Source organism: Triticum aestivum, chromosome 2B (assembly GCF_018294505.1).
Source record: "Triticum aestivum cultivar Chinese Spring chromosome 2B, IWGSC CS RefSeq v2.1, whole genome shotgun sequence".
NCBI classification, from domain to species: Eukaryota; Viridiplantae; Streptophyta; class Magnoliopsida; order Poales; family Poaceae; genus Triticum; species Triticum aestivum.
The window spans coordinates 432902883-432915899 of NC_057798.1; the positions used below are offsets into that span (position 1 = coordinate 432902883).

The 13017-nt window shown below is 43.4% G+C and overlaps 1 protein-coding gene and 1 long non-coding RNA gene across 2 annotated transcripts in view; both read left to right on the forward strand.

The window, feature by feature from the left end:
* Positions 1-2009: 2009 nt before the first annotated feature.
* On the forward strand, positions 2010-3649 carry LOC123041338 (uncharacterized). The gene is made up of 3 exons (XR_006418473.1): positions 2010-2057; positions 2144-2648; positions 2729-3649. It is a non-coding gene; the product is annotated as an uncharacterized lncRNA (long non-coding RNA).
* Positions 3650-8681: 5032 nt separating this feature from the next.
* Positions 8682-13017, forward strand: part of LOC123045313 (2-oxoglutarate dehydrogenase, mitochondrial) — a 6579-nt gene continuing 2243 nt past the window's right edge. Inside the window, exons 1-5 of the mRNA XM_044468316.1 lie at positions 8682-8985; positions 9079-10661; positions 10997-11223; positions 11309-11641; positions 12586-12832. Of these exons, the coding sequence (XP_044324251.1) occupies positions 9126-10661; positions 10997-11223; positions 11309-11641; positions 12586-12832 (2343 nt within the window). The 5' untranslated portion in view covers positions 8682-8985; positions 9079-9125. The remainder of the gene's footprint in view (positions 8986-9078; positions 10662-10996; positions 11224-11308; positions 11642-12585; positions 12833-13017) is intronic.

Here is a 13017-nt window from a genome sequence, read left to right on the forward strand (position 1 = left end):
TGCGTTAACGAATTTGAAACCATCTTATCATAGTTGCAGTATTTATCAATGTCTTTGAAAGTTGATTACACACTTTCCGAAATGGTCAATATATAATCTGTTGTTGCCGGTCTATAGTACACACCAACTACGAAAGGCGGTGTTTAAGAGATGTCATCGCAGAAAAGCATCAAGACCATTGTCTTATCAAGATGTCGCAGCTTTGAGTAATTGTGTAGTTTATTTTAGTGTGAGAGTTTATAATTTTTTAGTTGCGGCTTAGCCACTGTTCGATCCAGTTTATTGTGGCAAACTTATCTACCAGTCCCACTTTACACCTATGTCTTATTTTGTGATTATTGGATTTCCTTTAGCCCTTCTATGTTTCAGCAAGTCACTGTAAAGTATCTTCTGTTTTTGCATATACACAAGTCGGTGTAGTCACACACCATCTTCAATTTTTGTCATCCATATCGCTGCTCTTGGTAATTGTCGGCATCATCAACACCGAGCACCAACGGCAAGAGCCCAGTGGTGAACAAGGCCAAGAGAATCCTAGGAAGGCGCAGCTGGAAGTAGCACTAGAGGTGGTGCCCGGGAGCAGCAATGCATGCAGAAGTGGCCTCGAGGAGCGGAAGCGGTGGCTGAGACGAGCACAGGAGGCAGTGGCGCAACAGTCGGGTGCAGCAGGTACGGGAGAAGTGGAGGAGCTGGTGACCTGGAGCAGAACCGTAGGCAGCGGGATCAGAGGAGGCAACAACGAGCGGAGCAGCGCGGGCGGCAAGAAAGGAAACGATATTGAGTTGTCCTAAGGGGCAATTTTATCCATGTACAAAATACGAAGAGGAATATGTACATGTACTGCTTTAATTGGTGATATAGCTACACACTTTCTCCTGGAAATTTCTTTCACTTGACATGATAGTCATGATATTTCTTTGTTACATACTCCCTCCGTCCCAAATTACTTGTCTTACATTTATTTAGATATGGATTTATCTAGACACATGTTAGATTCATATCTAGATAAATGCAAAACAAGTAATTGAGACGGAGGTAATAGAAATTTGATCTTTATATGTGAAGGAACAAATTATTGTATTTCTCTTTAAAATTACACAGTGCAAATTTGATCAAGCTTTTCATATTTTCTTCCATAGCATGATGGCGACATTTTTTTTTCTTTTCTACTCCCTCCGTTCCTAAATAATTGTCTTTTTAGAGATTTCAAATGAAGTACCACATACGGATGTATATAGACATATTTTAGAGTGTAGATTCACTCATTTTGCTCCGTATGTAGTCACTTGTTGAAATATCTAGAAAGACAAATATTTAGGAACTGAGAGAGTATTATGTTTAAGCCAACTGATTCAGTAACTTGTATATAGTACATCAAAATAAACATATTCGCAAAAGTAAACTCATTGTTCTGTTATTTTTTTGTTACATTATATTCTTCCATTGGTTGAAGGCAAGATCGCTACAATTATATCCAATGGTCAATAAAAGAAAGCCTTTGTTGAAGGCGATAACCCGCTATTTTTTTATTACATATAAAACAACAAAAACAACAACAACAACAAAGCCTTTAGGCCTAGTTTGGCAGCAAAGTTTTTAGAAAACTGCTGTAATTGAAAACCAAAGAATTCCCATCGGTGGGCAAGTAATACCGCAGTTTCTAAAACCAACACTTTTCTCAGTTTTTACATGCGTTTGGCTGGTGCTGTTTTATCAAAGTTTTGACCAGGTATTTAGCATGCATGACTGAGTATTTAGCTGCTGCTAACGGTGGCTGGCTGCATGCAGCCGCCATGCATGCACACGTCCGCCCGACCTAGATGCTAGGATCTATAGAAAATGTCTATCTCTGCTGCATCTACATGCATGTCACCTAACCTAGAATATGTCTATCCTAGAATCACGTATGGCCTTTGCTTGGTCCACTAGCGTTGAAGACTTGAACTAATCCACCTATATATACCCCTCTTCAAACGAACACACAGTCGCAAGATATTCTAGTCTTCACACAACAAGTTTCTCTTGATTTACAAATGTGATCTACAGAAAGTTAGCAGGTATGTTCTACTATCAATCATTTTTTTCGAGGGTTGGGGGATCTAGGAAAGTGTATACCTAAGATGTCATATGCATATTTGTGTAGGTGTGTTATATTGTCAATCAGAATGTTGGGTAATTTTTTGATGCGCAAACGTAGAGAAGATGATGAATTAGCTATCATCGAAGCTTTGTATGCTAATGATAGAAGCTCGGCCAACCACACACGTATACATACATCCATCCTTACGGGAGATCGGTACGTGCGAGAAGTTCTAGAAGGTCATGAATTGAGATGCAAACGAGATTTTCGGATGGAGCAGTATATTTTTCGTAACTTAGTCCAGTGCCTTCGAGAAAGATGCCATCTAAGAGATATAAATTTTGTCTCAGTGGAAGAACAAGTAGGCATATTTTTATATGCCGTTTCAAAGAATGCAACCAATCGTACACTCCAAGGGCAATTTCAGCATAGTGGTGAGGTCATAAGTCGCTATTTCCGTATTGTGTTTAACGCCCTCATGATATTGACAGGAAGTATAATATAGTTGCCTCCAATTAATGTTCCTCTCAAAGTTGCAAGCAATACGAAATTTATGCCATATTTCAGGGTATTATTCACCTTTTAACCCTTCAGTGCTATAACCATATATAAATGCAAAGTTTTCATTGTATGCAATTTTTTTTGTAGGATTGTATTGGAGCAATAGATGGAAATAGATGGAACACATATTCCAAATAGCATATCTCCAAATGACCAAGATCCATATCGTAACAGAAAGGGAACACTGTCACAAAATGTTATGGTTGCATGTGATTTTGATAATCGTTTCGTCCATGTCAGCAGCGGATGGGAAGGTTCCGCTTCCGACGCTCGTGTTCTACAAGATGCTCTTGAAAATAACTTCTATGTCCCCGAAGGAAAGTTTTATTTGGTGGATGCTGGTTATGCGAATACGCCTAATTTTATTGCACCTTATCGCAATGTAAGGTACCATTTGGTGGAGCAGGCTAAATGCAATCAGCGGCCGCAGAATCCTCGAGAACTATTCAACCTGAGGCATGCACAACTTCGTAATCATGTTGAGCGTGTAATTGGAGTTCTGAAGAAGCGTTTCCCTATACTAAAATGTGCATCGCAATACCCCATCAACTCGCAAGCAGAAATTGCGATAGCATGTTGTGCTCTTCATAATTTCATTTGTAGTAATGAGGGTGGCGAACAATGGTTGGACCAAGTTGAATCAGAGATTGATCCAGTAAAAATAATTGATGTTCCAAGTGGAGATATGAAGTATACAAATGACATACATTCTCTCAATGAGCTACAAGCACTAGGTAGCACAAAAAGGGATGAAATAGCCAATGCCATGTGGAATGACTATCAAGACTATCTCAGACGGACTAGAAGAAATATTGCATGACTTTCATTTGCTCTCCTGTTTATATATGTTTTTGTTCAGAAGTGTACTGAATAAAATAAATTCATATATTTTAGCATTTTTTTCCCGGTAGGTTGGATGTCTCATGAGTACAATAAAATAAGCAGAATATTAATATTGTATACGAGGAATGAATAAAAAGAATCAATATAGTTATTGTGCTTCCTTTATTCACAATATAGAAAGAAACATGATACTACTTAATTGGCAACGATTCATGAAAGATGACACTGAACGAACGTATAATGAAATGGTAACATGATTAAATAAAATGTCTCCTGCTTTGGTAACCTTCAGACATGCGGGGCCACCACTTCTTTGATAATCACGGAAAGAACATCATCGTCTACTTCCATGAATGTTTGACGGTTTAGCATATGTTCTTTCAGATGGTTAATCATCTTGTGCTGGTCACTTGGAGTGAGTCCCAATGTTCTAAGTTTCTCAATATAGTTTGGCATGCCATAAGGATCATTTTTGGGGTCATTCCTTTCCATTTGGGCCATCTTGATTTCCTTGTAGCTGTCAATTTGCTTTGTCTTCATTTCCTTACAAGTCTGCATTTCTTCTTCCCTCACAGAAACCAAGTTGGCCAACACAATGTCCTTGCCTCTTTTTCCCTTAGTTTTGTCACTTCCATCATCAGATCCTTTTGAATTCCGAAGCCTCTTCCTTCGAGGTGAATCCACACTTGTTAAATCTTCTACTGCTGAAACATGATTTTCATTACTCCCTAGAGGTTCTGAATATCCACCATATGATAAATCAACATCATCACCATATATATTTCCACCCCAGTCATATTCTGGGATTGCTGATCCCGGAGCAGATAGTGTTGCCTCAGGAGTATCCATACTAGAAGCCCTCATAACATTATCAGTATAGGTTCCATGTTCAGGAAGATGGGACATATTCTTGTACCTCTCTTCAGTACCATCAGTTGTCCTTTTGCAACGCTTGCCTTCTGCCATTTTACCTGCATACAAATTAGGTGACTAATAAGTGACATGATAGGAGTAACTTCTTAATTTTAATCATTGTCAAAAACAAACCTTCATGAATTTCATATAGAACAACATAGTACGGGAATGGTTTGTGCCTCCACTTGCGTTGTTCAGTTGATAGCTCCTCCCATTTTTCATCTAAAGCCGTTGGAACTTTGTTCTTGGGATCCCAACCAAATCCACTCTTTTCCACAATAGACTTGACGACATTCAGTTCCTTCTTCAGCCTTTGCTCCCTATCTTTCAGCTGTTGAACAGTAAAATTAGCTCCAGGAGGTCTCGCATTTAATCGGTCTTTCATAGCCTTCCATCCTTCCTTTGTCCACCCATTTTGGCCACGGTACTTCCCCGCATCTGAGTACTCTTTCATCATTGACACTAGAAAAGCTAAGCGACCATTAGTCCATGCTGCTCTGTCCCTTTTTGGCTCTGCAATTGTTTTTTAATTGTTAGTTGAAGATTGGCATATAATCATAGCAAGACAATATGATGCATCGCCAAGTAAAAGATGATGTACGTACTCAACATGACTACAGTTAGATGCTGAGCTAACTAGACAAGTGCAAGAAATAGATCAATCAGCCGGCGTTCAATAGCAAGATTAATTTAACCAGGACGTACATCATAGTTCATTAATCAACTAGATTAAAGCAATGCAATCTTAGGAATGTTGCCATCATATTTTTTTTCTATATGTGCGTGTACTTTCAGTCCGGCCAAAATTATATGTGCGTGTACGTGCAAAGTTGGTACTGCATTGGCTACCTAGAAAAGCCTTGTGCGTACGAGTGTTCTTCAGACAGACCAATCGATCTACTCCATGAACTATTCAAGACATGCGCTACTTGCCGGAAATTAATAGGCGTACAAGTACACGACCGAGAAGCAAGAAGCTTGGAAGATCACTGGAAACTAATCACTGCCCTCGTATTAGCCCACGTTGACATCTACTCCTTGGAAGATCAGCATGGAGTATATTCAATATGCCGCCCCTTGTGGCAGTATTGCATTCATCGGAAAGGGCATAGATGAGCGCATACCTTTTTCCCTGGTGGTGGGCTTGATTGACTCATGGCCGACGGAGGAGATGGGAGAGGGAGACTTGCAGGTGACGCCGGCTGGAAGAAGAAGCACACGAGAAGAGAACGTACGTGAATCAAACAGAATCAGCTAATAAGCAGGAGATATAATCGAATTCGTTAGCGAGATAATAGTCAGAGGAAAAGTAGGAGGCGATCTCATCTGGATATAGACGGGGACGTCAACTGCGCCGTTCGGTTTAGAAAAAAGAGCTCGGGACCTCTTTTTCCGAAACAACAAAAATACCTTGGTTTCTGAGATATTGTGGTTTACAGAACTTCAGTTTTTCTAAAGCCAAACACATCAAAGTTTTCAAAATCATGGTTCTTTTCAGAAACCGCAATATTCTTCGAAAACTTTAAAAAAACCTTGCTGCCAAACGCAGCCTTAGTCCCAAGCAAGTTGAGGTAGGCTAGAGGTGAAACCCATAAAATCTCGCAACTAACTCATGGCTCTGGCACATGGATAGCAAGCTTCCATGCACCCCTGTCCATAGCTAGCTCTTCGGTGATACCCCAATCCTTCAGGTCTCTCTTAACGGACTCCTCCTATGTCAAATTCGGTCTACCCCCGCCCTCTCTTGACATTCTCCGCACGCTTTAGCCATCCACTATGCACTGGAGTTTCTGGAGGCCTGCGCTGGATATGCCCAAACCATCTCAGACGATGTTGGACAAGCTTCTCTTCAATTGGTGCTACCCCAACTCTATCTCGTATATCATCATTCCGGACTCGATCCTTCCTCGTATGGCCACACATCTATCTCAACATACGCATCTCCGCCACACCTAACTGTTGAACATGTCGCCTTTTAGTCGGCCAACACTCAGCTCCATACAACATTGCGGGTCGAACCGCCGTCCTGTAGAACTTGCCTTTTAGCTTTTGTGGCACTCTCTTGTCACAGAGAATGCCAGAAGCTTGGCGCCTCTTCATCCATCCGGCTTTGATCCAATGGTTCACACCTTAATCAATACCCCCATCCTTCTACAACATTGACCCCAAATACCGAAAGGTGTCCTTCTGAGGTACCACCTGACCATCAAGGCTAACCTCCTCCTCCTCACACCTAATAGTACTGAAACCGCACATCACGTACTCGGTTTTAGTCCTACTAAGCCTAAACCCTTTTGATTCCAAGGTTTGTCTCCATAACTCTAACTTCCTATTTACCCCCGCCCGACTATCGTCAACTAGCACCACATCATCCGCAAAGAGCATACACCATGGGATATCTCCTTGTATGTCCCTTGTGACCTCATCCATCATCAATGCAAAAAGATAAGGGCTTAAAGCTGACCCCTGATGCAGTCCTATCTTAATCGGGAAGTCATCAGTGTCGACATCACTTGTTCGAACACTTGTCACAACATTATCGTACATGTCCTTGATGAGGGTAATGTACTTTGCCGGGACTTTGTGTTTCTCCAAGGCCCACCACATGACATTCCACGGTATATTATCATAGGCCTTCTCCAAGTCAATGAACACCATATGCAAGTCCTTCTTTTGCTCCCTATATCTCTCCATAAGCTGTCGTACCAAGAAAATGGCTTCCATGGTCGACCTCCCAGGCATGAAACCAAACTGATTTTTGGTCACGCTTGTCATTCTTCTTAAGCGGTGCTCAATGACTCTCTCCCATAGCTTCATTGTATGGCTCATCAGCTTAATTCCACGGTAATTAGTACAACTCTGAACATCCCCCTTGTGCTTGAAGATTGGTACTAATATACTCCGTCTCCATTCTTCTGGCATCTTGTTTGCCCGAAAAATGAGGTTGAAAAGCTTGGTTAGCCATACTATCGCTATGTCCCCGAGACCTTTCCACACCTCAATGGGGATACAATCCGGGCCCATCGCCTTGCCTTCCTTCATCCTTTTTAAAGCCTCCTTGACCTCAGACTCCTGGATTCGACGCACAGAACGCATGCTGGTCTCATCAAAAGAGTCGTCCAGTTCAATGGTAGAGCCTTTATTCTCCCCATTGAACAACTTGTCGAAGTACTCCCGCCATCTATGCTTAATCTTCTCGTTCTTCACCAAGAGTTGGCCTGCTCCGTCCTTGATGCATTTGACTTGGCCAATATCCCTCGTCTTCCTCTCTTGGATCTTGGCCATCTTATAGATGTCCCTTTCGCCTTCCTTCGTGCCTAATCGTTGGTAGAGGTCCTCATACGCCCGACCCCTTGCTTCACCAACAGCTCGCTTTGCGGCCTTCTTCGCCATCTTGTACTTCTCTATGTTGTGTGCACTCCTATCCAGGTATAGGCGTCTGAAGCAATCTTTATTCTCATTAATCGCCTTCTGGACATCATCATTCCACCACCAGGTATCCTTATCTTCGCTTCTCCTTCCCCTGGATACTCCAAACTCCTCTAAGGCCACCTTACGAATGCAAGTCGCCATCTTCATCCACACATTGTCCGCATCCCCTCCTTCCTCCCAAGGGCCCTCCTTAATGACCCTCTCCTTGAACGCCTGAGCTACCTCCCCCTTGAGCTTTCACCACTTTGTTCTAGCGACTTTAGCCCGCTTATCCCGCTGGACACGAATTCGAAAGCGAAAGTCAGCAACCACCAGCTTATGCTGGGGTACAACACTCTCTCCAGGTATCACCTTACAGTCTAGGCACGCACGCCTATCTTCCCTTCTCGAGAGGATGGAATCAATCTGGCTAGAATGTTGGCCACTACTAAAAGTCACCAGATGTGATTCTCTCTTTCTAAAGAGGGTGTTGGCTACAATCATGTTGTAGGCTAGAGCAAAGCTTAAGACATCTTCTCCTTCTTGATTCCTGATGCCATAGCCAAAGCCCGCATGCGCCCCTTCAAAACCTGTGTTAGATGTACCCACGTGACCATTGAGGTCTCCTCCTACGAAGAGCTTCTCATCAATCGGTACACTCCTAACCATGTCTTCGAGGCCTTCCCAGAACTCCCTCTTTGTGTTCTCATTGTGGCCTACTTGCGGGGCATACACGTTGATAACATTGAGAACTAAATCCTCAACTAACAGCTTGACCAGGATAATCCGGTCCCCACGTCTCTTGACGTCTACCACTCCATACTTGAGGCTCTTGTTGATCAATATGCCTACGCCATTTCTGTTTGCAGCTGTCCTCGCATACCATAGCTTGAAGCCGGTATCCCCCACCTCCTTCGCCTTCTGTCCTCTCTATTTGGTTTACTAGTCCACGTAAGAGAAGTATGATGAACAATTAGCACCGGAAGGACCCAAAATAGTATTCTCTATACATCAACGCCTTGTTCGCGAAAACATCCAAGAAAAATATCGAATATATCCCCATCCTCCCCTTTTATCCACGTCCATCTTTTCCCTCTTCCCCTCGCGGCGGCGTCGTGGGTGGAACCCGCTCCAGGCATTCTTCCACCGAAGAATCGGGACGATTTCTTTTCTAGGTAACGAACCCTAACTTGTTTGGATTCCTCCGATCTTTTCTCCTGATGATCTAATTCTCTGTTTCTCTTGGATCCGTACCCCAACCCGTCCAGTTTTCCGCGTCTAGATTTGGCGTCGGGAGAGGAAATTCGATCTGAAAATGGGGTTATTCCGGGCCGCGTCGGGCTTAGCCCGGGTGGCGCTGCGGAGGAGCCTGTCGCGCGCTCCGGCGAGCCCGTTCGCCGGCCCCGCGCCGCGGTACTTCCACTCGACGCTCCCCCGGCGGTACGCGGCGCCTGAGCCCCGCGCCGTGCCGCTCTCGCGCCTCACCGACAGCTTCCTCGATGGCACCAGCAGCGTGTACCTCGAGGAGCTGCAGCGGGCGTGGGAGGCGGACCCGACCTCCGTCGACGAGTCCTGGGACAACTTCTTCCGGAACTTTGTCGGGCAGGCCGCCACGTCCCCCGGCATATCCGGCCAGACGATCCAGGAGAGCATGAGGCTGCTGCTGCTCGTGCGCGCCTACCAGGTGAGCGGCCACATGAAGGCCAAGCTCGATCCTCTTGGGCTGGAGCAGCGCCCGGTTCCGGATGTCCTGGACCCGGCGTTCTACGGGTTCTCTGAGTCTGATTTGGATCGGGAGTTCTTCCTCGGGGTGTGGAGGATGGCTGGGTTCTTGTCCGAGAATCGGCCTGTGCAGACACTTCGTTCTGTGTTGGGACGCCTGGAGCAGGCCTACTGTGGCACCATTGGTTACGAGTACATGCACATACCTGACCGCGAAAAGTGCAACTGGCTGAGGGAGAGGATCGAGACAGTTAACCCAAGGGAGTACACCTATGATCGTCGCCAGGTCATGCTCGATAGGCTCATCTGGAGTACCCAGTTTGAGAATTTCTTGGCACAGAAGTGGACCACCGCAAAGCGATTTGGCCTAGAAGGTGCCGAGACACTGATTCCTGGTATGAAGGAGATGTTTGACAGGGCAGCTGATCTTGGTGTAGAGAGTATTGTCATTGGGATGCCACACAGAGGCAGGCTCAATGTCTTGGGAAACGTCGTACGTAAGCCCTTGCGACAGATCTTCAGCGAGTTTAGTGGTGGTACCAAGCCTGTCAATGAGGGGGAGGGTTTGTATACAGGGACAGGCGATGTCAAGTACCATCTAGGAACTTCATATGATAGGCCTACCAGAGGTGGGAAACATATCCATCTATCGTTGGTTGCAAATCCAAGTCACTTGGAAGCAGTCGATCCTGTTGTTGCTGGGAAGACCAGAGCAAAGCAGTACTATTCTAATGATCTTGACAGGACCAAGAATCTAGGGGTGCTATTGCATGGTGATGGAAGCTTCTCAGGGCAAGGTGTTGTGTATGAGACCCTGCATCTGAGTGCACTTCCAAACTACACCACCGGTGGAACAATTCATCTTGTGGTCAATAATCAGGTTGCGTTCACTACTGATCCGATGTCAGGGAGGTCTTCACAGTATTGTACAGATGTAGCCAAAGCATTGGATGCTCCAATTTTCCATGTGAACGGTGACGACTTGGAGGCTGTGGTTCATACTTGTGAGCTTGCTGCGGAGTGGAGGCAAACATTTCATTCTGATGTAGTGGTGGATATTGTATGCTACCGTCGATTTGGGCATAATGAGATTGACGAGCCCTCCTTCACCCAGCCTAAAATGTACAAGGTACTGTCCACACCCACACCCCGCTCCCAAAGGAAAGAAAAAAGGAAAACACCATTATGATTATGATCTGGCACACAATTCTATATGCATTTTTCATTCTTAATTTCAGTCCTGATCATTCCTTACTTTCTGAGTAAGCATCATCGTTGGAACTCTGGCTAATTATCATTTATTAGACATAACTGTGAGCCTTAACTATTTTACTTATCTATTGGTAAACAGAAGTAGAAAGATTGCCATGAATCAGCAATAAAACTGATTCTGCATAATAAAATAGCGATATTATTATACTTATTATACAAGCAACTTAAGATATATATTTCTATCTGAATCAGGTGATTAGGAACCACCCAAGTGCGCTTGAGATATATCAAAACCAGCTGTTAGAATCAGGGAAGATCTCCAAGGAAGATATTGACAAGATACACAAGAAGGTCAGCACCATACTGAATGAGGAATTCAAAAAGAGCAAAGACGATATCCCCAACAAGAGGGACTGGCTTTCAGCTTACTGGACTGGGTTTAAGTCCCCAGAACAGATTTCACGTATCCGAAACACCGGGTAAATGATTCTTTCCTTCCAGTTCTGTGTTTCCCTCCACATTTTGTGTTAGTGTATTTGATGTAATGCATTTGCAACAATGCAGTGTCAAGCCAGAGATTCTAAAACGTGTTGGTGAAGCCATGACAACACTTCCAGAAACTTTCAAACCTCACAGGGCTGTCAAGAAGATTTTTGATCTGCGTCGCCAAATGATTGAGACTGGGGAAGGCATTGACTGGGCAGTGGGTGAAGCACTTGCTTTTGCAACTCTTATAATTGAGGGGAACCATGTCAGGTTAAGTGGCCAGGATGTTGAGAGAGGTACATTCAGCCACCGCCATTCTGTTATCCATGACCAAGAAACTGGAGAGCAGTACTGCCCACTTGATAATCTTGTCATGAACCAGAATGAGGAACTATTTACTGTAAGCAACAGGTAAGAATTGTAGTCTGCTAACTTGTTCCAGTTAGGGGTGCACATGGGTTACTTCAGTTAGATTTCTTATATATAATAAAACATGAAATCACCATAAGCAGATAGACTGAAAACTGTATCAGCTAGTTTAGTTATAATGTTGGCTTTATGTTGTACATAGTGAGTGATTTTATATCCATATACATAAGAGAAAGCTTAAGGCTGGCTTGATCCATCAGTATTTGACAGTGGACACATGACTGACCAATTATGCTCATTATTGTCAACTCTGGAATGGAGAATTGACAATACCCTAAGGAGAATGGTTAGAACATAAACAAATTGGGGCCAGTATTACTGAAGATGCAATTTAGCTTGCTAAGGTTTCAGACATTCGTCCTTAGCCAAATAATTGGCGTTTTTTGCTGATACATTGTCATGATCTTTTAGCAGCTGAGATATGCAACAAGGTTTGTACCCGTTGAATTGAGCAGCACACATGGCATGTGTAGCAGACATGTTGCTCAGGGATGGAGTCATGGCTAAACACATGTTGTTTAATTTCGTAGCATTATATGTTCTGGGATGATCTAGAAATAAAAATAACTAAATAAACACTATCCTGGAATAATTGGTAGACCCAAAACAAAGTTGGTTTAGAAGGTTGATTTCTACATGCTCATAATTGTTTGGAACTGTTAAGAAAATCTGAAGCGAGAAAAAGAAGAGGAAATTCTTAACAAATTGTTATATTCTCTTAACTGACTAAATTAGTAATTTTAGGTAGAGACTACTTGGGGTGCACTTTGCGAAGTCATAACCTTGTCATCTGAATATAAGCTTGTCATTTAAATAATTATTTAAACATTATTTTAAATATATATATTGATGTTATCTCCTGATGTGTTTCCCTTTCTTAATTGATCTGGTTTACCATCACCTGATGTGTGCTATAATTTGAACAGTTCCCTGTCAGAATTTGCTGTTCTGGGCTTTGAGTTGGGTTATTCAATGGAGAACCCAAACTCACTGGTTTTATGGGAAGCACAGTTTGGTGATTTTTCAAATGGGGCTCAAGTGATATTTGATCAGTTCATTAGTAGCGGAGAGGCAAAATGGCTCCGCCAGACCGGGCTTGTTGTCTGCCTTCCTCATGGATATGACGGTCAAGGGCCTGAACATTCTAGTGCGAGAATGGAGCGCTTCCTTCAGGTATCATTTTGCCCAGGTTGCAAAGATGTCGACATAAGTATCTTTTCCGTTTAAAGTACCTGTATATATATGCACATAAAAGGAACATATGAGGAGAGCACTTGCTGTGAAGTAGCTCTTACACAATTTTATTATGATATACACGCACAGTGCTGGAACTGCCATAACCATACACCGCATTATTT